Source organism: Scyliorhinus canicula, chromosome 10, assembly GCF_902713615.1.
Source record: "Scyliorhinus canicula chromosome 10, sScyCan1.1, whole genome shotgun sequence".
In the NCBI taxonomy this organism is placed as follows: domain Eukaryota; kingdom Metazoa; phylum Chordata; class Chondrichthyes; order Carcharhiniformes; family Scyliorhinidae; genus Scyliorhinus; species Scyliorhinus canicula.
The window spans coordinates 78,700,279-78,725,624 of NC_052155.1; the positions used below are offsets into that span (position 1 = coordinate 78,700,279).

General features: G+C 46.4%; 1 protein-coding gene across 1 annotated transcript in view; it reads left to right on the plus strand.

Moving 5' to 3' along the window:
* Positions 1 to 25,346, plus strand: part of trappc9 (trafficking protein particle complex 9) — a 1,005,291-nt gene that overhangs the window by 51,493 nt on the left and 928,452 nt on the right. Inside the window, 1 exon segment of the mRNA XM_038809220.1 lies at positions 15,411 to 15,532. Coding sequence (XP_038665148.1) covers positions 15,411 to 15,532 — 122 coding nt within the window.

Sequence of the window (25,346 nt, forward strand, 5' to 3'; positions counted from 1 at the left end):
GGAGCTATGTTGGAAAAGGATATTGATTTGGCCTCCACAACCTTCTGTGGCAATGAGTTCCACAGATTCACCATCCTCTGGCCAAGAAATTCCACCTCATCTCAGTTTTAAAGAATCGTTTCTTCAGTCTGGAAACATCCTCTCCACATCCACTCTATCTAGGCTTCTCAGTATCCTGTAAGTTTGAATAAGATTCCCCCCATAACTTTTAAACTCCAATGAGTACAGACCCAGAGTCCTCAACCGCTCTTCATATGACAAGCTCTTTATTCGAGGGATCATTCTTGTGAACCTCTTCTGGACCCTTTCCAAGGCTAGCACATCCTTCCTTAGATATGTGGCCCAAAACTGCTCACTATACTCCAAATGGGGTCTGAGCAGAGCTTTATACAGGCTCATAAATATACCCTGCCCTTCATTCTCGCCCTCTCGATATGAATGCTGACGTTGCATTTGCCTTTCCAGCTGCCGACTGAATCTTCACGTTAACCTTAAGAGAACCTTGAACCTTGAACGAGGACTCCTAAGTCCCTTTGTGCTTCTGATTTCCTGAGCATTTCCCCATTTAGAAAGTATTCTATGCCTCCATTCTTCCTACCAAACTGCATAACTTCACACTTTGCCACATTGTATTCCATCTGCCACTTCTTTGCCCACTCTCCTAGCCTGTCCAAGCCCTCCTGCAGTCCTGCTGCTTCCTCAATCCTACCTGTCCCTCTGAATATCTCTGTATCAGCTGCATACTGAGCAATAGTGCCCTCAGTTCCTTCTTCCAAATCGTTAACACCAACCCCTGAGGCACACCACTAGTCCCCGCCTGCCATCCTGGAAAAAAAACCCTTTCTCCCCACTCTGCCTTCTGCCAATCCTCTATCCATGGCAGTATCTTACCCTTAACACCATCGGCTCTTAACTTATTTAGCAGCCTCCTATATGGCACCTTGTCAAACGCCTTCTGGAAATCTAAATAGATCACGTCTCCAGGTTTGCCTTTGTCTAACTTCCTTATTACCTCCTCAAAGAACTCTTAACAGATTTGTTAGACATGACCTCTCCTTGATGAAGATGTGCTGACTCAGTCCTATTTTATCATGCACTTTCAAGTACTCCGTAATCTTATCTTTAATAACAGACTCTAAAATCTTACCAATGACCGAAGTCAGGCTAACCGGCCTGTAATTTCCCATCTTCTGCCTCCCTTCCTTCTTAAACAGGGGTGTTACATTAGCCTTTTCCAGTCCTCTGGGACCTTCCTTGCCTCCAGTGATTCTTGAAAGAACAACACCAATGCCTCCACAATCTCCTCAGCTAGCTCCTTTAGAACCCTGAGGTGTTGTCCATCTGGTCCAGGTGAGTTATCCACCTTCAGATCTTTCAGTTTTCCAGACCCTTCTCCTTATTGATGACCACTACACTCACCACTGCACCCTGATTCTCCTCAAGTTCTGGTATCCCACTGGTGTCTAATATATAATACTAGAAAAATTTGTATTAGGTCAGAAGATTGGACAGCTCTTCTAAAGGAGGAAAGCTACTGGTCCAGTGGACTTTTCAATCTTTAGTTCTAATAGTTTTCCTATTGCTTTTTCCCTGGCGATTGTTTTCAGTTCCTCCCTCCCTTTTACCTTTTGATTTTCTACTATTCTTGGGATTTTTGTTTTCTGCAATGAAGACAGACACAAAACAGCTGTTCAGAAATTCCACCATTTCCTTGTTTCTCGTTACTAATTCTCCTATCTTAACCTCTGAGGGACCAATGCTCATTTTATTTATTATTTTCCTTTTTAAATACTTGTAGAAGCTCTTACTATCTGTTTTTATATTTCCAGCTAGCTTTATCTCATAATTTTCCCTATTTTTAAAAACAATTATTCTTTGCCACTGTCAATAATTTGTCCAACCTTCTAACTCAAATGTTAATCTTTGCAATATTGTATGTTTATTCTTTCAATTTAATGCTGCCCTTAACTTCCTTAGGTAGCCACAAATGATGCATTCGTCTTATAGAGTTGTTCTTTCACAATGGAATATGCGATGTATCCTTAAATGCCTGCCAATGTCCTACCTCTTGACATGTTTTCACTGTTGCTTTTGCCAACTCTTTCTTCATACCCTTGCAATTGCTATTATTTAAGTACAAGTCTCTCGTCTTAGACTCACACTTCTTGCCCTCGGACTTGAGATTCTGTTATGTTATGATCATCGTTACCAAAAGGCTTCTTTACAGTGACGTCATTAATTAATCCTGTCTCATTACTCTAAAATAGTTTGCTTGCTGGTTTACACTAGAACATACTACTTTAAAAAAAAATTTAGTGCACCCAAATATTTTTTTTCCAATTAAGGGGCAATTTAGCTTGGCCAATCCACCGAACCTGTACAACTTTGGGTTGTGGGGGTAAAACCCACGTAGACATGAGGAGAATGTGCAAACTCCACATGCACAGTAACCCAAGGCAGGTTTTCGAACCCGGGTCCTCAGCACCGTAGGCAGCAGTGCTAACCACTGTACCACGTGCCGCCACAAGAACATACTACTTTTAAAAAGAAATGTCCCAAATGCAGTCTTTTAACTCCTGTCCAGTCTTTGAACTCATCTTTCAGGTTACCTTTGCCAATCTGGTTCATCCAATCTGTTTGAAGATTAAAATCAGCCATGGTTATTGCAGCACCCTTCTTACAAGCCCCCATTTTTTTCTTCCTGTATAGTCAATTGAGCAATGTAGCTGCTGTTGAGGGCCCCTTTAAATAATTTCCACAGGAGATTTTGAAACTTTGCTACTTGTTTGTAATCAAATTGATTTTACATCTTGAACTCTTAAATTAACAATCTCTCACTGCTTTACTGACGTATTCTTAATTAACAGGGCTGCCCATTGCCTTTTCCTACCTTCCTGTCCTTTTGGAATGTGAAATCTCATTGAATATTTAGATCCCAGCCTTGGTCACCTTGCAAACATACTTCTGAAATGATCATGCATTTTTGATACAATTTTTGCACACATTCACATACAGAGCCTTTAACTCCTGTCTTTTTACCATTCTTGAAATCTCTGGTTTTATCTTAATCTTAATGATCTGCAATCTTAAGTTTGTGTGCACTGTCCCTTCCTGCTACACTCTGATTATCATTTCCTTTATCGTTGTCCTACTGGATTGCATGCATTTCTCTTTAATTTGCCACATCTTCCATCGTGATCACTTCCCTCCCACTTTTTTGTTTGAAGCTCTCACTTTTGACTTAGTTATACGACTCAACATAACGTTGCTCCCTGCACCGTTCAGATGAAGATCTCAATAGTACAGCTCCCATTTTCCCCAGTACTAGTGCCAGAGTCCCATGATTTCTTTTTCTCCACCAATCTTTGAGCCATGCATTCAATTTCATAATTTTATTTGCATATGGCTTAGGTAGTGATCCAGCAATCATGATGTCATGGTCAGTTTGCTCATCTACCCTGCAACCCCTCACGTTTGTACAAGCTGCAAGAACTCAGACCTGCTGGACAATTATAAGGATTGAGGCTCTTCCACTTCTACTTTCTGGGTCTCCATACCTCTCTCACTTGCCGTGACACTCTCCTGTCACTGACCACGGACCAAATCAGAACACCCTAGCCGAAGGGGTGTGTCTGCCTTCTGGAAAACTAAATGGCCAGGTAACGTTCCTGTCTGCTTGGTGCATTACAGCATCCAAAGCGTGGCCTCCAGCTCATCAGTTGTAAGCCAAAGTTCCTCAAGCTGCTGACTGCAAATGTAGTTTTTGTGGATAACACACCTGCTCCACATGCTACAGCTGCTACACATCACATGCTGTGCCACCTCTATTATGTTTAGTTTTGTTCAATTAAATTTAGACATCACATGCTCTCATTATCTGTATTTGTATCAAGTGATTCAATTAGTTGAGCTGTAAATTCATTGCAATACTTTTATCTACCCAGGACCAGTTTTAACTACTGATTTTCATTGAGAGACAAAAATTTTTTTAAAATCTCACTCTCTTTTTCTGTTCACCCAAGTAATACTTCCTGCTTCCATCTCCCCTGTCCTGCTATTACCTTGCTCCCTTTCTTGCCCTGCTTCTCCTATGTAAAAAGTCACACTTCCGGTGGTGGCCATGGAGTGAGTGGTTGCACATTTGCTCAAGGCGGTATGTGTTGATCTTTTCCCTGTCCGAAGTGCAAAATATTTGATAGTAAAAGGTGCAGGATTGCCTGCAGAAAGTGTTACTTCTCTGGTGTGGCTGGTGGATGGATCGACGATCTTGGAGTGGGATGAGAGGAAATGAGCTGCTGGAACACGATAGTCTTCGTGGTGCGCCACAGGATAAGATGGCAGAGGACAAAGGAGCTGCCCTACCCATCTAGTGGTCAATGGAGCAGCTAGTGGAGTTCCTGAACACAAAAGTTCAGCCAGCAGAAGGACGCCCTGGAAGACCTGGCCAAAGTGGTGGAACCGATTAAATCGGAGATTGAGAGAGTGGAGCAGAGACTGGAGTCCCAGGGCTGGATGGTTCAGAAAGTGGAGAAGGCGATGGGGGAGCAAGAGGAGCATTTGGCCTCTTTGGGGGCTGAGGTAGGGGTGATGCAGGAGATCCAAAAAAGGCTGAAGGAGAAGGTGGAGAATCGCTCCAGAAGAGACAACCTGAGGATCATGGGAATACCCGAAGGCATTGAAGGCGCGGAAACTGACACGTATGTGGCCAAAATGTTGGGGGTGGGGGGCTTTGACCGCCTCCTGGAGGTCGACCGAGCGCACAGGGTGCTGATGAGGCCGCAAGCGGGTGAGCCGCCAAAGGCGATGGTGGTGCAGTTGCACCACTTTCTGGATAAGGAGAAGATCCTCGAGTAGGAGAGGCAGACGAGAAAGTACACCTGTGAACGAACTCGGGTGTAGCAGGATGTTAGGAGCAGAACTGGTGATGCGGAGGGCTGGGTTTAACTGGGTCAAGGCTGCCCTCTTTAAGAAAGGGGTGAAGTTTGGAGTACTGTACCCGGCCCGCCTCTGGGTGACTTTCCAGAAGCGTGAGTACTATTCTAGCATGAAAGTAGTGAGGATGGGAGTTCATGAGGGACAATGGACTGGGAAGAGAGTGAGGACATTGAACTTTGGAGGAGTGCCTCTGATTGTTTGTTTGTTTGTTTATTTATTTAAATTTTCTTTCCCTTTGAAGTGTTTCCTTTGTTTGATGGCAGTGTGATTGGTGGGCAGGCTGTGCATGGGGCAAAGTCGAGGTTGAGTGCACCTTTTGCTGCTGTTCAGGGGTATGGATGGGACGGGAGGGGAGTCGGATTGGGGGTGGAGGGAGGTTGGAGGCCTTGGGCGGAACCGCCATGCTACTTAGACAGCCTAGTTAACAGGGGAGAAGTGGGGGGTTGAAAGGAGGTAGGCTTGGGGGGAAATGGGGTTGATGTTTTGTTGTGGGGGCTGCTGGAGAGGGTTGCTGACAAAGGTGTGGCTGATATGGCGCAGTTGGAAAAGGACGGTTTACATCCGGGGTGGGCCGGGAGACTCGCGTGACAGGGCCGGGGGCTTGCCCAAAAAGGTGTATGGCTGATCGGCAGGGGAGGAGGCAGTGTGCCCGCCAGACTAGGCTGGTCACGTGGAACGTGAGGGGACTGAAAGGCTCGGTCAAACGGTCAAGTGTGTTCGTGCACCTGAGGAGTCTGAAGGCGGATGTGGCCTTTTTACAGGCGAAGCACTTAAAGACTGGACCAGGCAAGGTTGAGGGAAGGATGGGTGGGGCAGGTGTTCCACTCGGGACTGGATATGAAGACGAGGTATTGGTGAATAAGTGGGTGGCATTTGAAGTGGAGCATATTGTGGCGGAGACTCAGGGTGGTGGGAAGATCGTAACGGTGAGTGGAAAGCTGGAGGGGATGCCAGTGGTCCTGGTAAATGTTTATGCCCCAAATTGGGATGATGTAGACTTTGTGGTGGGTGCTGGGGAGGATTCAAGACTTGGACTCACACCAGTGGTATTGTTCATGGGGAGAGATTTTAACATGGGTATTGAGCCGAGCTTGGACCAGTCGAGCCCGAGGCCGCTGAAGATGTCAGCAGTGATGAAGGAGCTGATAAGAGTTCATGGAGTACATGGTGGGGGGGTTACATCATTGAGCTCAAAACTGATGAGTGAACGGGACCTTGTGTGAGTTCGGATACAGGTAGTAACTTTGGATGAGCTCAGGTTCATGGAGAGTGGAAGGTGGGTGGCTGATGCAGGACCGAGAAGTGCAATTACAGAGGTGGAATTGGGTGGATTTTGCAATGGAGAGGACATGTGTTTGGAAGCTCAGTTCAGGGTTCAATTGTTGTGGACAGTCTGTTAAGCCTGAAGCAGTGACCAAGGATGGGGATGGAATCAGTAGCTAGGGATGTGTTGGTATTTGGGGCAAAATATTCACCACATCCCAAGAAAAGCACTTTTGTCTTTTACAATTAACTAAAGAACTGAGATTGGAAATGGGTGTGGAGGCAGATGTTGTAGCCTTCACCTTGTTGATCGCCCGAAGGTGGATCCTGTTGGGGTAGAGATCAACCTCTCCACCCTGTGCCCTGGCGTGCGGGGGGACCTGCTGGAATTCTTGTCTCTTGAGAACGTCAAATTTGAACTGAGGAAAAGGATGGAGGGGTTCTACAATTCATGGGCATTATTGATTATGCACTTTCGTGAATTGGATTACATCGAACATTAGGGGGGAGGGGACTGTATGTGTTAATGATGACAAAGGGAAATATCTGCAAGTGTGAGCCTTCCTGAAAAAACAGGTAGTGACCTTTCCGACGCTGCCGCCACTGAGGATACAAGACAGGGTGGTCTTCGGCACCTGGGTGGGGGTGGGAAGGGTGTCGGATATCTACCAGGAACTACAGGAGGCGGAGGAAGCTCCGGTGGAGAAGCCCAAGGTCAAGTGGGAGGAGGAGCTAGGTGAGGAGTTGGAAGCGGGTCTGTGGGCAAAGGTCCTGGGCAGGGTTAATTCCTCCTCATCATGTGCCAGGCTCAGTCTAATTCAATTTAAGGTCGTCCACCGAGCATGCATGACGGCAGGGAGAATGAGCAAGTTTTTTGGAGTAGAAGACAGTTGTATGAGGTGCAAGGGCAGCCCTGCAAACCATGTCCACATGTTTTGCGCATGCCCGGAGCTTAGAGTGTTCTGGCAAGGGTTCGCGAGGGCAATGTCCAAGGTGCTTAACACACGAGTGGTGCCGAGTCCAGAGATAGCGATCTTTGGAGTGTCAGAAGACCCGGGAGTTCAGGGGGCGAAAGAGGCTGACAAGGCCTTTGCCTCCCTAGTAGCCTGGAGACGGATTTTATTAATGTGGAGGGACTCAAAGCTCCCAAGTGTAGAGACTTGGGTTACCGACATGGCTGGGTTTCTCAGCCTCGAGAAAATAAAGTCTGCCTTAAGAGGGTCTATGCTAGGGTTCTCTCGAAGGTGGCAGCCGTTCGTCGACTTTCTCAGGGAAAATTAAAATGTCAGCAGCAGCAATCCGTGGTGGGGGGGGGGTTGTGTGTGTGTGTGTGTGTGAGTGCTTCATTGGGATGGTGTGGGAAGACTGGGTTGTGTGGGGTAATGTCTATTTAATTGTTATTGTAGATTCTCTTTTTGCACTATGTTAATGTTCACTCTAGTTTGTTTTGTTATTATGGTTACTACTGTTTTATTATGAAAAATTCTGCAAAACCTTAATAAAAATACTTCTTAAAGATAAATGATGACTAAGGGTGATTCTTGATTCCTTTTTGTCATTTGTTTATGTTAACATGCGGGCTAATGTTTGGAGGTTTGGTGGGAGGATGGGATTGTTGTTATTTGTGTGGGGATTGACATTGCATTTGTTACTGATCGTTGTTTATTGTTGGGTATAACTTTGGGAGAAAATGTGAAAAAGGAGGAGAATGAAAATATTAAAAAAAAACTATAGAACTGATATTTTACGATATCCGTTCGACAAAGGTCTTCTTTGAAATAACATTTTGCTCATCCATCATCCCTTACCAGTCAGAAGGAATTTACAAATTGCACATGATAACGTACAGTGATAAAAATGCCTCAACAGATATGGATATCACCATCTCCGATCTGATGAGGCCTTATGTCATTGTTCGGTCGCACTTATGTTAAGGCCAATGCCAATAAGTCAGTTAATGTACGTACATGACACATGCAGCTTTTTAGGTTTTGCTTGCAAGTTTGCTTTCTCATTTCCACACTGGCATATTTGTGAAATAATTGTGAATTTTGACATGAGGTCAATCGACAGTATATATTGTGTAGCCCTATTATGTATTCTCATGTACTTTCTTGAATTCTGTTCAATTCCCTTTCTTCCAATGTACTGAATGATCTGTTGAGCTGCTTGCAGAAAAATACTTTTCACTGTACCTCGGTACACGTGACAATAAACAAATCCAATCCAATCCAATCCTATTGAAAACGCCCTTTGCATCAACTTTACACCATAATTTTACCTAATCGCGTCAATATCTATCTTTAAACTTTTTGCATTTTTTTTTTGTTCTTCAATTATGAGCTCCTTATTGCCAGAAAACTATTTTTAATTCCTCGCAAATGCATTCAATCACAAACCATAATAACTTTGTAGAGCACCGAGAAGTCAATCTTCTTTTGAAGTTGAGAGCTAGCACAAACCTTGGCCATGGAACATTTTCCAGCTAGAAGTTCAGAGTAAATGGCAGTGTGTTGGGGTGGATCTGTTAACAATTGCCAGATCATCGATGGTACATCTTTTTGAGACATGGATCCATTTGAGGCACGCAACCATTTGAGCAAGTTCACAACAACCAGAAATGAGTCTCAAACGGCATGTGGAAGAAAATGTTTAGCTGCTTTGCAACACATTCATTACAGACATGCCAGTGTAAAGCCATAGTTTTGCGAAGATTTATTTATGCTTATTTGGAGAGCAGCTTGGCACTCCAGTTGATCTATTTGCCATAGTGGTATAAAAGTGGTTGCCCTGCTCTGTGGTTGCCATCTGAATTCTTTGGTAATTTAGGAGCAACAAACGTTTTTCTGTGATGGATATGGCCCATGATAGTATTGAGTCCAGCCATTGTTAGGCACTTTAATAACTCTTGTAAACAAAATTGTAAATTGTCGTCTTGTGATTATGCATACTTATTGTGGTAAAATGGACAATGACTTGAATTTGAAGCCCGATATGCAATTGAACACTTTAAATTAACAATTGGATATTTTAAGTCCGGGCTAGGGGTAAGTCTAATGGGAATTCAAACAGCCAAGTTTGAATACCCTGAGCAGAGACAGATAGTCAGGGCACGTCTGGGACTCCATAGAAACAGGACATGGAAGACGATTGGTCCCATTTACATGGATCGATTGTTGTGGATTACCCAAATGAAGCTCGACTTTCTGGTGCTCCGATTTCCAGCTGTTACCAAATATGAAGTAAGGTTACGGGCGGACAACATACCTGGAGATGGACTGCCTGGGGGTGGGTTCCTGGTGTCCTGCAGAGTTGCAACCGGCATCTCTATTGGGTGTTGTGACCACTGCCCCGAAACCTCATTGGCTGAGTGCCAGAGAAATTTCTGGAAAGACGTGAAGAGGGGAATAAGAATCGGCCACCAGGACCCTCCCAGCGAATACTTGACGCAGAGGCAACAGAGAAGATTTGATGGTGGACCAGAGGACAGAAGGAAGCAGCGTGCGAGACTCGCCTTCGCCGACGGAGGCCCTGTGACAACTGAGACTCTGAATTGGACCTGCAGCTCAATTGAGTTCATCAACTAGGGTAGTACCAAGAATTTTGGGATTTTTGTAGTTGAGATAATTAAGCGGGGGCGGGGGGGGGGGGGGGGGGGGGGGGGGGGGCGGTGGCTGGGGTAACTTTTAACTGTGTTCGATAATACATTTGGTTGAATTGTAAATTTGTGTTTGTCTTTTGTTCATCTCCCAAATAAGAGCACCTGCGTAAAACATTTGAATAATGAAGTGGTCGAAGTGTCTGAAGTTTTACAGACAACAACTTATAGTTGTGGATATTGTATTAATGTTCAGTCACTTGCTATCTTGCAAGCAAAATGTTTAAAAAAAAAAATTTTTTATTCTCCTCCTGTTTCGCATTTTCTCCCAAATTTACACCCAACAATAATCAGTAACGAATGTAATGTCAATCCCCATTTCAATAACAACGGTCCCATCCTCCCACCAAACCCCAGACATTGGCCCGCATGTTAACATAAACAAATGGCAAAAAGGAATCAAGAATCACTGATAGTCACCATTAACACATACAGTCCCTCTCTCCACCCCCCCCCCCCCCCCCCCAACTCTCCCAGCCCCCAACCCCGCTAATGTTCAATGTGATCCAGGTCTCGAAAGTGCATAATGAATAACGGCAATGAATTGTAGAACCCCTCCATCCTTCCCCTTAGTTCAAATTTGACCTTTTCAAGCGTTAAGAATTCCAGCAGGTTCCCCCGCCACACCAGGGCACAGGTGGAGAGGTTGATCTCCACGCTAACAGGATCCACCTTCTGGCGATGAACGAGACGAAGGCTACAAAATCTGCCTCCGTGCCCGTTTGCAACCCCGGCTGGTCAGAAACCCCGAATGTGGCCTCCCGAGGGCCCAGATCTAGCTTCACGTGCACTACTTTAGAGATTACCCTAAACACTTCCTTCCAGTAATCCTCCAGCTTTGGACAGGACCAAAACATATGAACGTAGTTTGCGGGGCCTCTCCCGCAACGTTCACACACATCTACCCCCTCAAAGAGTCGGCTCATCCTCGCCCTTGTAAGGGTGCTCTGTACACCTCCTTCAGCTATATCAGCCCCAACCTCGCACACGAGGTGGACGCATTGACCCTCCGGAGCACCTCTCACCAGAACTCTCCCTCCATACCCTCTCCCAACTCTTCCTCCCATTTTGCCTTATTCCCTTCTAACGGCGCCCTCTACTCCTCCAAAATAGCCCCGTAAACGGCTGATACTACCCCCTTCTCCAGTCCCCCTGTCGTCAGCACCTCCAGCAATGTGGAAGCCAGCTCTACTGGGAAGCTCTTTATCTCCTTCCTGGCAAAGTCTTGAACCTGCATGCATCTAAATATTTCCCCCTGCTCCAGCCCATACTTCGTCCCAGCTCCTTCAATCCCACAAAACGACCCCCAAGAAATAAATATTTTAGTGTCCTAATTCCTTCCTCCTCCCATTTCCGAAAATTTCCATCCCACTTCCCTGGCTTAAATCTGTGGTTCCCCCGAATCGGCTTTTCCCTTGACCCTACTCCCAACCCGAACTGCTGTCAAAACTGCCTCCAAATTCTCAACAAGGTTATTACTATCGGACTCCCTGGGTATCTCCTCGGCGAGTTGGGAGCAGCACTGTCACTAGTGCCTTCAATCCCGATCCACTACCCAAACTCGCCTCCATTCTGACTCACTGAGAGTCGACCCCTCTGACCCAGCTCTGTACCTTCTCCACATTCGCCGCCCAGTAATAATACATCCGATTCGGAAGACCCAAACCCCCTGCCTGCGTTCCTCTCTGTAACACCACCTTTTCAATTCTGGCCACCTTCCCTCCCCATATGAACGAGGTAATCATCCCTTCAATCTCTCTTTAAAAAAAAAAAAATGCCTTCGGCAGGAAAATCGGCAGGCATTGAAAAATAAACAGGAATCGCGGCATCACATTCATTTTAACCGTCTGTACCCGACCCGCCAATGACCGAGGGAGGAGACCATCCCATCTTGCCAGATCAGCTTTCACCCTCCCCACCAAACTAGAAATGTTGTTGCAAAATGTTTGTCATGCACAAAGCCCATGGTTGGGTGCAAATTGTACAGGGATTTTTATTCTCCTACTAAAATGGGCATTTCAAGTTACTACCTGAATTTTGCATTACAGCAAAATATGATGCATTTTCAGTATATGTAATAATTATTTGGTGAAGTTTATTAATTTAAGAAGGATGAAATCTTTATCGTTGCTCATCAGAACATTTTATTCGGATACAATGCAATTTGTGAGCAATATCACAAAAGGTTAAAGTAAACTTACAGAAACAAACATTTAAAAAAAAAAGTACAAAAGAACTCACCGACTTGTGAGTTCTTTCGTATTGCTCACAAATCTAGTCTCAGACTTCCATATAGCTACAAGGAACCCAAACGTGACCATCTACTTTCAGCAGCAATTTTATTTCAAAATCTTACTGGTCTCAATAATATATATTTAAATGTAAAATTCTCATTCAGATTTCTGGCAGCATGAATGGGGAGAATTATTTCTCCACATTCCTATTGTCATCGGAATGACCGGTCTTACCTTTTTAAGAAATGTCATTGCTTCTGAAAAGAGTGCAAATAGAACTTTAAAAAGACTATATAAAATGTGTGTCATTTTAACCCAAGATCAAGTTCCTGAAAGAGTTAGGAAACTCTATAAACATTGTAAGAATTATTTTTATTATTAATTGCCTTTGGATTGTCGTGAAAATTATCCGAGGGATCACTAGTTATTGCTCCAGATGCCTAGTTCTAGATCACAGATGAAAGTATGCCCTCGTCCATTATTTACTGCCACTCAGCCAATTTCCTGTCTCTGCAATATGGTTGTCTCCAATTAAATTCTGCCACCTTTAATTTTCAGCTGATCAGCAAGCCAACATAGATTTGTGAAGGGACAAACCTGATTGACTTATTTGAAGAGGTGAATAAAATAGTGGACAGGGAAGTGTCTGTGGACCTTGTCGTGGAGCACATTGATATTATCGGTGATGGTATCCCAACTTGGATCACTGGTTCTTTGGGGGTGTATAGTTTTACTTTGTTTCGGTGTGTGAGAAGACAAGTGAAACCCCGGTGAGAATAAATAGCCCAGTCGTTGTGGAACAATTAAGGATTATTTATTATTTTTAAAAATATATATTTTTATTCTCCCAAATTTACACTGAACAATAATTAGGAACGAATGTAATGTCAATCCCCATATCAAGAACAACGATCCCATCCTCCCACCAAACCCTAAACATTAGCTCGCATGTTAACATAAACAAATGACAAAAAGGAATCCGGAATCGCCCATAGTCGCCATTGACACATACAGTCCCTTTCTCCCCAACCCTCCCAGCCCCCTTCCCCTCCATCCCCACCCCCCTAATGTTCGATATGATCCAATTCTCGAAAGTGCATAATGAATAACGCCCATGAATTGTAGAACCCCCTGAGTTCAAATTTGATCTTAACAAGCATCAAGAATTCCAGCAGGTCCCCCCCGCCACGCCAGGGCACAGGGTGGAGAGGTTGATGTCCACCCTAACAGGATCCGACTTCGGGCGATCAACGAGGCGAAGGCTACAACATCTGCCTCTGCACCCGTTTGCAAAACCCCGGCTGCTCCGACACCCCGAATTTGGTCTCCCGAGGGCCCGGGTCGAGTTTCATGTGCACCACTTTAGAGATTACTCAAAATACCTCCTTCCAGTAACCTTCCACATTGGACAGGACTAAAATATATGAACGTGGTTTGCCCCCCCCCTCCCCCGGCAATGTTAAGGACTATTTTTTAAAGAAAAGATAATACACACAGTTCACATAATTAAGATGTATGAATTACTAGACACAGTTTATGTAGAATATACCCCTTGTTACCCCTTGTTACACAATGCATCTACGATACCAGACCTCTGAGATGTCCCTGTTGCCAAACAGCATCCAAATGGAATAACTAGCTATAGTTACTGCACAGTACAGGGATGATACTTAAATCTGAGAACCATCTTTTTTCTGGTCCAGCAAAGATATTTTAAAACTGCTATTATAAAGGTTCTCTGCACTGCCTTGGCTCGAAGACTTAGAAGCTCATTTTCTGTGGACTTGGCCTTCAGGCTTGGTGGTTGGAAACTGACCTGTCCGCTTTCTGAGACTGCAGGATGGTAACTGGCGCTGCTATTTTCTCAGGCAATTATACCTTTGTTGTTCTTTCATTTTGCCCTCTTTGTATTCGGCTGTCTGCCTTCTATGTATTCGGCTGTTTGCCCCTATCAGCTTTCTTGACCTTCTCATGGACCTTCCCAATCATCTATTGTTTGTTTCTCCTCCATAAGTTATTCCTATTTGTTTATTATCTAAACTGCCGTTCTAACTTTGTTACCGAGAGAGACACATACCAGATAAGTCCCTTTGAATACTGCCTACTGCTGTCTCCTTGCTGATTCATGATAATCTCATTTACGTGGACTGCTAGAAAGCATTTGATGAAGTACCTCTTAAGAGGCTGTTGGCCGAAGTGGAAACTCATGGAATTGAAGGCAGATTTTAACTTGATTAAACATTAGCAGTTTGGAAAGAGACAAAGTAGCGAATGTACTCCAATTGGCAATTAAAAAAAAAAATATATGTATAGATGACTTGCATCCTGCTGATTTGCATTTATTCCATGTTGGTGCATTTGTTTCAAATGATTCACCAGTACTAGATGTTCTTGACTTGTAGTGTGACCAGGGTGTTTGTTTGCATTGAAGATTTGGAACTCCTTTTACTCCCGCAACAGCCAGTAACACTGACTATACCGGATCCTGCCAACCTCGTCACTGAAGATAGATTTTGAGACTAACCATCATAATTTTCTTTTGAAGCAGAAAGTGTGAAGCTTTGCATGACATTACTGAATAGAGTGTGGTTTATTTCATATTGTTTCCAAACGCTCACCATACTTCTGGTAGTTGTTTGTGCATAATACTGTGGTCCAAAAGGCGCACAATTGCATGGGGTTATCAATTATTTGTCTCTGGCCTTTCTGGATCATGGACATTAGGAGCTATCGTATTGAAAATATACAATTACTGCATGTTTTATGATCCAATGCAAGGTTACAAAATAGAAGGTGGTCTATTGGTTCATCACATCTGTGTTTTCATCTACCAAAACAAAGTGATTTGAGTTGTGATGAATAATGGCTTTTGCTTAATGGGAGTAGCTTAATGACTATCATAGATCATAGAACATATAGTGCAGAAGAAGGCCAGTCGGCCCATAGAGTCTGCACCAACCCACTTAAGCCCTCCCTTCCACCCTATCCCCGCAACCCAATAACCCCTCCTAACCTTTTCGGTCACTAAGGGCAATTTATCATGACCAATCCACCTAACCTGCACGTCTTTGGACTTTGGGAGGAAGCCGGAGCACCCGGAGAAAACCCACACAAACAGGGGCCGAATGTGCAGACTCCGCACAGACAGTGACCCAGGGGGGAATTGAACCTGGGACCATGACGTTGTGAAGCCACAGTGCTATCCACTTGTGCTATGTTTAATCTTTTTTTTAATAACCTGCATGGCAACATAGATTGAGATTTCTACACAGAATTTTGATTTTAAAATGCTTATTTTGTTGCTTTTTCTAACCTTCCAGGTGCATTAACAACAAATGGCATCAGTGCAGACACTAGTACTGAGATTGGAAGAGCGAAGAACTGTCTGAGTCCTGAGGATATTATTGACAAATATAAGGAAGCTATTACTTACTTTGGCAAGGTAATCTTGAAATAGTGATCTGTAAAGGACTCGTATGTGAGACTTTTGACATATTGGGACTCGTGTATCATCCAATTTGAAAGAAAAACGTACACCATTATATTAGAATGAGATGGTTGGTTTACCACATGCAAATGACATTCCTATTTGAAATTGGCTTTTGGAATCCTTTCCTTTGAAATCTGGAATCTTTAGTGCGTTTAAGGGCCACCTTGACAAATACATGAATAGGATGGGAATAGAGGAATACGGACCCCGGAAGTGCAGAAGATTTTAGTTTAGACGGGCAGCATGGTCAGCGCAGGCTTCGAGGGCCGAAGGGCCTGTTCCTGTGCTGTACTTTTCTTTGTTCTTTGTTGTCTGAACGGTCCCAGGTGTCATGGGAGTCTGTTCGTGTTTCTCCAGGCATAACTAGGTGTGGCATCCCAGAAACTGACAAAATAATTATTTGTCCCTTGAAGCTCCTGGCAATAGCTCCCAGGCAGTGGTTCAATCTTGTGATCAGGGGTCTTGCCGGAGTCATCTTAATTTGTTCAGCAGAAAAAGTCCAGTTAGCAAGAAAGATAACTTTATAAAATATACAGTGTTGGGCTTATTCTCTGTGCTGTAGGAACCCAACGCTTTGGGAAAATAATGTGCTCCCACCCCTTGCTTTACAGCTGATGATGATTAATTCCTTAAAGTAGGTCATGAATGGCTGCCATCTCCGATAGTGCTCTTCAACCAACCCCCTGACAGTGTACTTGACTTTCTCCAGGTACAAGCAATCCATTAGGTCCCCCAATCATACCGAGACGCTGGGCGGAGAAGAGGACCTCCACCACAGCAGAACTCTCCTCTGGGAAATCAGTGATGCGAAGGCAAGGACATCTGCCTTCACTCCCATCTGCAGCCCTGGCAAGTCCTGACACCCCAAAAATGGCACCAAAGGGGGGGGGGGGGGGGGGGCAGCTCAATATTCAGAATTGCTGACATGGTGTTGAAGAAGGAGACCCAAAAGCTTACCAATTTGGGGAAAGACCAGAACATGCGTGTGATTGGCCAGCCCTCCTGAACACCGCTCACATCTGCCTTATACCTCCAGAAGGAAAAACACTCCTAGTTTTGGTCAGGTACACCCTGTGCACCACTGTAAGCTGGATCAGACCAAGTCGTGCACATGAAGACGTGGAATTCACCCGAAAAGCTTGACTCCACACCTCATCATCTACTCTTGGCTCCCTCTCCTTCACTTTCACTCTATCTGCCAAATGCGAGTCCTCAGAAACAATTCACCGGGAAACTTTCATTCTTTTCCAAATTTAACTTGAAGCCCAAAAATGAACCAAAGCTCTTCAATAGCTTCATTATATCACATACAGTGGGGGCTGGGTCTGTACATAAAACAACAGATTATTAACATATAGGGACACCCTGTGCTCCACTTCTACCCATCTTGAGCCCTTCCACTCAGTTCAACACTAAAGCTAAGGAGGCTCAACCGCTAACTCAAATAAGAAGGGAGTTATCGGCCATCCCTATCTGGCCGCCTTTTCAAATGGAAGCACCTCAAACTCAAGGTATTAGTGCGAGCGCTAGCCAAGGAGGCCTCGTATAACAACCGTTCCCATAAAATCAATTTTGGTCCAAGACTGGACCTTTGCAGGACTTCAAACGGGTACCTCTCCTCCACCTTCCCGGCATTTAAAGACACCATCACCTCAGATGGGGGCTCCTTGGACGGGGAGAGAATCACATTCAACAGCCGTAGGATATTGGCTATCCATCGCTGGCCCTTGACAAAGTCTGCCTGATCCTCCACAATAACCTCGAAGACAGGGCTCCGGCCTTGCTGCCAATACCTTGGTTAACATCTTGGTATCCACATTTAGCAGCAAGATAGGCCAGGATGTCCCACACTCCGTTGGGTCCTTATCCGTTTTCCAACAGTAGTGAAATGTAAACATGCTGAATTTTATAAAAAGCCTCAAATGCATTGTGAACTTTATCTGGGGTGGAAACCAAGCTCCCACTCTAATTCCTAACCTGAATAATCTCTGGCAAGGCAGCCTGCTGTCTCAGCTGATGAGCTGACAGACAGCTCATCTTCTTCCCGTACTCTTAAGGCCACCCTCGATTGCCACAACTACCTCACCGCCTTCCCCGGAGACAGCAGATTAAACTATGTTTTGCGTTTTGCTGCTCGCCAGGAACTCCAGGGTAGGGTTGCATGAGTACCTGGGGTCCACCTCCAAAAACTCATAGACCAACATCTGCCGTTCTGCCTCTCCATGTGCATCTTGTGTGATATAATCTCGCCTCTAATCACCACCTTCAAGGCCTCCCAAAGCATGGAGGGCCAGACTGAATCATTCTTATGGAACTCCACATACTCATCAATGGCCTTGGACATACGCCCACAAAATCCCAAATCCACCAATAATCCTAAACTCCCGAAGGGTGCGGACCGGGGCCCGACTCCAGAACCAAATCTACCAGATGAGGGCCATGATCTGAGACGACAATGGCTAAGTTTTCTGCCTTCCTCACCCAAGGGCGAAGAGACCTACTCACCTGAAAAAATGTCGGTCCTTTTGCACGAGGGAGAAGAACAAGAATTCTTTAATCTCCACCCTCCCAGGTGCATAAAACTCCATGGATTTGCCCCCCCTCCACCTGTTCTTTGAACGTTAACAGCATCTTCGCCACCCCTGAGAGCACCCCCAACAATTTTGGCCTAGAACGGTCCATCTTCGGATCCAGCACTCAATTTAAATAGCACGCAGAAATCAGTTGGTGCTTATCCAAATCTGGAATGGAAACCAACAGCTTCCTAATAAATGCTGCATCATCTGAATTTTGAGCATACATATTAACGAATACCACCAGACTATCTGCCAAAGGCCCTGTAATAATCATCTACTGACGGTATGTGTCCACCACGACCTTGTCCGCTTAAAAAAAGAACCCATTTGTTGATTAGAATTGCTGCCTCTCCTCGTCCTACCGTGAAAGCCCACTTGAACGACCTGGCTCACCCACCCCTTCCAGCAGGGTAGCATGGTGGTTAGCATAAATGCTTCACAGCTCTAGGGTCCCAGGTTCGATTCCCGGCTGGGTCACTGTCTGTGCGGAGTCTGCACGTCCTCCCCGTGTGTGCGTGGGTTTCCTCCGGGTGCTCCGGTTTCCTCCCACAGTCCAAAGATGTGCGGGTTAGGTGGATTGGCCATGCTAAATTGCCCGTAGTGTCCTAATAAAAGTAAGGTTAAGGGGGAGGTTGTTGGGTTACGGGTATAGGGTGGATACGTGGGTTTGTGTAGGGTGATCGGCACAACATTGAGGGCCGAAGGGCCTGTTCTGTGCTGTACTGTTCTATCTATCTAAAACTTGGTATGATCCCTCATCTACAGATGAGTCTCCTGCAAAAACACTACATCAGCCCTCAGATTCTTTAGCTAAGAGAAAACTCTCGACTTTTTTACTTGGCACCCCCAAACCCAATGCTTTCCAGATGACCAAAAGAATCCGGGGTCACCACACCCCCGTGCCTTAACCTGAAGACAGACATTTCCTCCGTAAAGGATTCTCAAGTGCCTGCCCAGAGGATGTAGGCCCAAAGCCTTGCCAAGGTGGCCCTGAAAGCATCGCAAACAATAAAACTGAGACAATCCTATGTTCATCATCAGAAAATATTTCCGAGACATTCCCTCCTAACCAACTCCAACCCCCAACCAAACAAATGCACTCGGCTCATTGAACCACTAAAACTGGTGGCCGCAGTTTCCCCCCCTCCCACTGGCTCCCATTCGCTAGCTAATTGGCTGGCCGAAAGAAGACAGCGCGTGGTAGTGGATGGGAGGTATTCCGCCTGGAGGTCGGTGACCAGTGGTGTCCTGCAGGGATCTGTTCTGGGACCTCTGCTCTTTTTAAAAAAAAATAAAAAATAAAAAAAATTTTTATTCTCCTTTTTTACATTTTCTCCCAAATTTACACCCAACAATAAACAACAATCAGAAACGAATGCAATGTCAATCCCCATATCAAGAACAACGATCCCATCCTCCCACCAAACCCTCAAACATTAGCCCGCATGTTAACATAAACAAATGACAAAAAGGAATCAGGAATCACCCACAATCACCATCAACACATACAGTCCCCCTCCCAGCCCACCCCCTTCTAATGTTCGATGTAATCCAATTCTCGAAAGTGCATAATGAATGACGCCCATGAGTTGTAGAACCCCTCCATTTTTCCCCTCAGTTCAAATTTGACCTTCTCAAGAGTCAAGAATTCCAGCAGGTCCCCTGCCATGCCAGGGCACAGGGTGGAGAGGTTGGTTTCCACCTTAATAGGATCCGCCTTCAGGCGATCAACGAGGCGAAGGCTACAACATCTGCCTCCGCACTTGTTTCCAACACTGTCTGGTCCGACACCCCGAATAAGGCCTCCCAAGGGCTCGGGTCCAGTTTCATGTGCAGCACTTTAGAGATTACCCCAAAAACCTCCTTCCAGTAATCCTCCAGCTTTGGACAGGACCAAAACATATGAACGTCATTAGCGGGGCCACCCCCAGCAACGTTCTCACATAGCTTACACCCTCTCAAACAGCCGGCTCACCCTCGCTCTTGTGGGGTGTGCTCTATGTCCCACCTTCAGCTGTGTCAGCCCCAACCTCGCACATGAGGTGGAGGCTTTACCCTCCGGAGTGCCTCACACCAGAACTCCTCTTCCGTACCCTCTCCCAACTCTTCCTCCCACTTTATAGAACATAGAACATAAAACAGTACAGCACAGAACAGGCCCTTCGGCCCTCAATGTTGTGCCGAGCCATGATCACTCCCTACTCAAACCCACGTATCCACCCTATACCCGTAACCCAACAACCCCCCCCCCTCCCTTTAACCTTACTTTTTAGGACACTGCGGGCAATTTAGCATGGCCAATCCACCTAACCCGCACATCTTTGGACTGTGGGAGGAAACCGGAGCACCCGGAGGAAACCCACGCACACACGGGGAGGACGTGCAGACTCCGCACAGACAGTGACCCAGCCGGGAATCGAACCTGGGACCCTGGAGCTGTGAAGCATTTATGCTAACCACCATGCTACCGTGCTGCCCTACTTTGCCTTGATTCCTTCCAGCGGTGCCTTCTCCTCTTCCAAAATAGGGCTGTAAACCGCCGATACTGCCCCCTTCTCCAGTCCCCCTGTTGTCAGCACCTCCTCCAGTAATGTGGAAGCCAGCTCTACTGGGAAGCTCTTTATCTCCTTTCTGGCAAAGTCTCGAACCTGCACATATCTAAATATTTCCCTCTGCTCCAGCCCATACTTCGCTCCCAACTCCTTCAATCCTGAAAACCGACCCTCAAGAAACAAATCTTTTAGTGTCCTAATTCCTTCCTCCTCCCATCTCCGAAAATTTCCATCCCACTTCTCTGGCTCAAATCTATGGTTCCCCCGAATTGGCATTTCCCTTGATCCTGCCCCAAACTCGAAGTGCTGGCGAAACTGCCTCCAAATTCTCAACAAAGCTATTACTACCGGACTCGCTGAGTATCTCCCCGGGGCCGTTGGGCGCGGCGCTGTTGCTCGCGCCTTCAATCCTGACCCCCTAAGGACCTCTGCTCTTTGTGGTTTTTATAAATGACTTGGACGAGGAGGTGGAAGGGTGGGTTAGTAAGTTTGCCGATGGCACGAAGGCTGGTGGAGTTGTGGATAGTGTTGAGGGCTGTTGCAGGTTACAATAGGACATTGACAGGATGCAGAGCTGGGCTGAGAAGTGGCGGATGGAGTTCAACCTAGATAAATGTGAAGTGATTCATTTTGGAAGGCTTAATTTGAATTTGAATGCTGAATGTAGGGTTGAAGGCAGGATTCTTGGAAGTGTGGAGGAACAGAGGGATCTTGGAGTCCATGTACATAGATCCTTCAAAGTTGCCACCCAGGTTGACACGGTTGTTAAGAGGCATATGGTATGTTGGCTTTCATGTAACAGGGGGATTGAGTTTAAGAGCAGCGAGGATTTGCTGCAGCTTTATAAAACCCTGGTTCGACCGCAGTTGGAATATTGCGTCCAGTTCTGGTTGCCTCCTTATAGGAAGGATGTGGGTGCAGAGGAGATTTACCAGAATGCTAACTGGACTGGAGGGCATGACTTATGAAGAAAGGTTGAGGGGGCTATGGCTTTTCTCACTGGAGCGAAGAAGGGAGAGAGGTGACTTGATAGAGGTGTACAAGGTGATGAGAGGTGTGGAGAGAGTGGCTAGCCAGATACTTTTCCCCAGGGTGGAAATGGCTGCCATGACGGGACATAATTTGAAGGTGATTGGAGGAAGGTATCGGGGAGATTTCAGAGGTAGGTTCTTTACACAGAAAGTGGTGAGTGTGTGGAATGCACTGCCAGCGGATGTGGTGGAGTCAGTCATGAGGGACATTTCTTTTTTAAATATTTTATTTGGGGGGGGTGGGGGGGCTTCGAGTTCCTCCACATTAACATGATCTGTCTCTGGGCTACCAGGGAGGCAAAGGCCAAGACGTTGGCCTCTTTCGCCCCCTAAACTCCCGGCTCTTCCGACACTCCAAAGATCGCTACCTCCGGACTCGGCACCACCCGTGTTTTTAGCACCGTGGACATTGCCTCAGCAAAACCCTGCCGAAACCCTCTAAGCTTCGGGCCATGTGGACATGGTTTTCTGGGCTACTCGCACACCTATTTTCTGCCCCGAAAAACATGTTCATCTTAGCCACTGTCAGGTGTGCCCTGTGGACTAACTTAAATTGTATCAGGCTTAGCCTGGCACATGATGAGGAGGTATTAACCCTGCTTGGGGCATCCACCCATCGACCCGCCTCTATCTCTCCTAGCTCGACCTCCCACTTGCCCGTAAGCTCCTCCACCGGGGTTTCCTCCGCCTCCGAAAGCTCCTGGTAAATATCCGATACCTTCCCCTCGCCCACCCAGGTACTGGAAACTAATCTATCCTGTATCCCTCGTGGCGGCAGCAGCGGAAAGGCTGGCACCTGTTTTCCCAGGAAGTCTTGCACCTGCAAATATCTAAAACTATTCCCTGCTGGCAATTTAAATTTATCCTCCAAGGCTTTCAAGCTGGGGAAGCTCCCATCTATAAATTGATCCCCCATCCTTCTAATTCCTGCCCTTTGCGAACTCCGGAAGCCGACATCTATCGTACCCGGGACAAACGTATGGTTACTTTAAATCAGGGTCCAAATCGATGCTCCCTCCACTCTCTTATATCTCCTCCATTGCCCCTAGATTCTCAAAGCCGCCACCACCACTGGACTTGTGGAGTATTGGGCCGGCGAGAACGGAAGAGGTGCTGTTATCAGTGCACCCAAACTGGTGTTTTTAGATGACGCCACCTCCATCCGCTCCCACACTGACCCCTTCCCCACTACCCACTTCCTAATCATGGCTATATTAGCTGCCCAGAAGTAATTACAGAACTTTGGCAGCGCCAACCCACCCTCCTCCCGACTCCGCTCCAGCAACACCGTCTTCACTCGTGGGGTTTTACCCGCCCACACAAAGCCCGAAATAATCTTATTCACCCACCTGAAAAAGGCCTCAGGGATGAAGATGGGGAGGCACTGAAAGACAGACAGAAATCTGGGGAGGACCGTCATTTTCACGGTCTGTACCCTCCCCGCCTGTGACAGCGGGAGCATGTCCCATCTCTTAATGTCCCCTTCCATTTGTTCTACAAACTGGAATAGGTTTATCTTGTGCAGTACCTCCCATTCTCGGGCCATCTGGATTCCCAGATATCGAAAGCTCTTCCCTGACATTCTAAGCGGCATCTCTCCCAGTTTCTTCTCCTGTCCTCTTGCCTGGATCGCAAACATCTCGCTTTTCCCCATGTTCAATTTATACCACGAAAAATTGCCAAATTCCCCCAAGATTCACATTACTTCCCCCATCACCTCCAGCGGGTCCAAAATATATAAGAGCCGGTCATCTGCGTAGAGCGAGGCCCCCCCCCCCACCCGAACCAGCCCTTTCCAGTTCCTAGAGGCTCTTAACGCCATCGCTAATGGCTCTATGGCCAGGGCAAACAGTAACCGGGAGAGGGGGCACCCTTACCTCGTCCCTCGGTGTACTTTAAAATACCCCGACCTCAACCGGTTCGTTCGCACACTCGCTATTGGTGCCTAATAGAGCAACCGCACCCAGTCAATGAAGCCCTCACTAAACCCAAACCATCCCAGTGCCTCCCACAGGTAATACCACTCCACCCGATCAAAAGCCTTCTCCGCATCCATCGCTACCACCACCTCCACCTCCTCTCCTTCTGAGGGCATCATAATAAAATTGAGCAGCCTTCGAACATTGGCCTTGAGTTGCCTGCCCTTAACAAATCCCGTCTGGTCTTCCCCTATCACCCCCAGGACACAGTCCTCTATCCTTGTGGTCAGTATCTTGGCCAGCAATTTGGCATTAAGTGGAGAAATCGGCCTGTATGACCGCATTGCTCCAGATCCTTCTCCTGTTTCAGGATCAATAAAATCGAGCCCTGCGTCATTGTTTGGGGGAGGACTGTCTTCTCTCTTGTTTTGTTAAATGTCCTCACCAGCAGTGGGCTCAATATCTCTGAAAACTTCTTGTAGAATTCCACCGGGTAGCTGTCAGGCTCCTGGGCTTTGCCAGACTGCATGCCCTCCAGCCCCTTGATTATTTCTGCAATCTCAGTTGGGGCTCCCAGCCCCTCCACCAGGTCCTCCTTCACCCTCGGGAACCTCAACTGATCCAGAAACTGCCTCATCCCCTCCACCCCAGCTGGGGGTTCCGACTCATATAATTTACTATAGAAGTCCTTAAACACCTTGTTTAGCCCCGCTGTGTCCAGGCCAGTATTACCGTCTCTACTCTTTATTTTACCTATCTCCCTGGCCGCCTCTCTTTTCCTGAGCTGGTGCGCCAACATTCTGCTTGCCATTTCCCCGTACTCATAGATCGCCCCCCCTTGCTTTCCTCAACTGTTCACTGCTTTCCCTGTGGTCAACAGCCCAAGCTCCGCCTGTTGCCTCTGCCGCTCCCTGAGTAGCCCACGTCCGAGGCCTCAGAGTATCTCCTGTCCACCTGGAGTATCTCCTCAACAAAAATTGTCCCCCTCAGTCCGTTCCACCTTTTCTCTGTGAGCCCATATCGAGATTAATTCCCCTCTGACTACTGCCTTGAAAGCTTCCCAGACCGTCGCTGCAGAGACCTCCCCCCGTATCATTTGTTTCGAGGTAGTTCTGGATGGACTTGCTAACCCACCCACAGATTGCTTAGTCTGCGAGCAACCCCGCATCTAGTCTCCACAGTGAGCGTTGCCTCCTCTCCACACTAACCCGTAGATCCACCCAGTGCGGGGCATGATCCAACACTGCGATTGCCGAGTACTCAATATCCACCACCTTCCGTATTAGCACACCGATCAGAACAAAAAAGTTGATGCGAGAGTATACCTTGTGGACATGTGAAAAAAAGGAAAATTCCTTCATCCTCGGCCGTGCAAACCTCCATAGGTCTACTCCCCCAATCTGTTCCATAAAACCCTTCAATTCCTTTGCCGCAGCCGGCCTCCTCCCTGACCTGGATTTTGACCAGTCCACTTCTGGATCAATGACTGTATTGAAGACCCCTCCCATGATCAGGTCATGTGACTCTAAATCTGGAATCTCACCTAAAACCTGCCTCAAATTCCACGTCCCAATTTGGAGCACATATGTTCATAAGCACCCCCTCCAGCTTCCCACTCAACATTATGTACCTGCCCCCCTTGTCTGAAACGATTCTCCCTGCCTCGAATGCCACTTGTTTGCTGATCA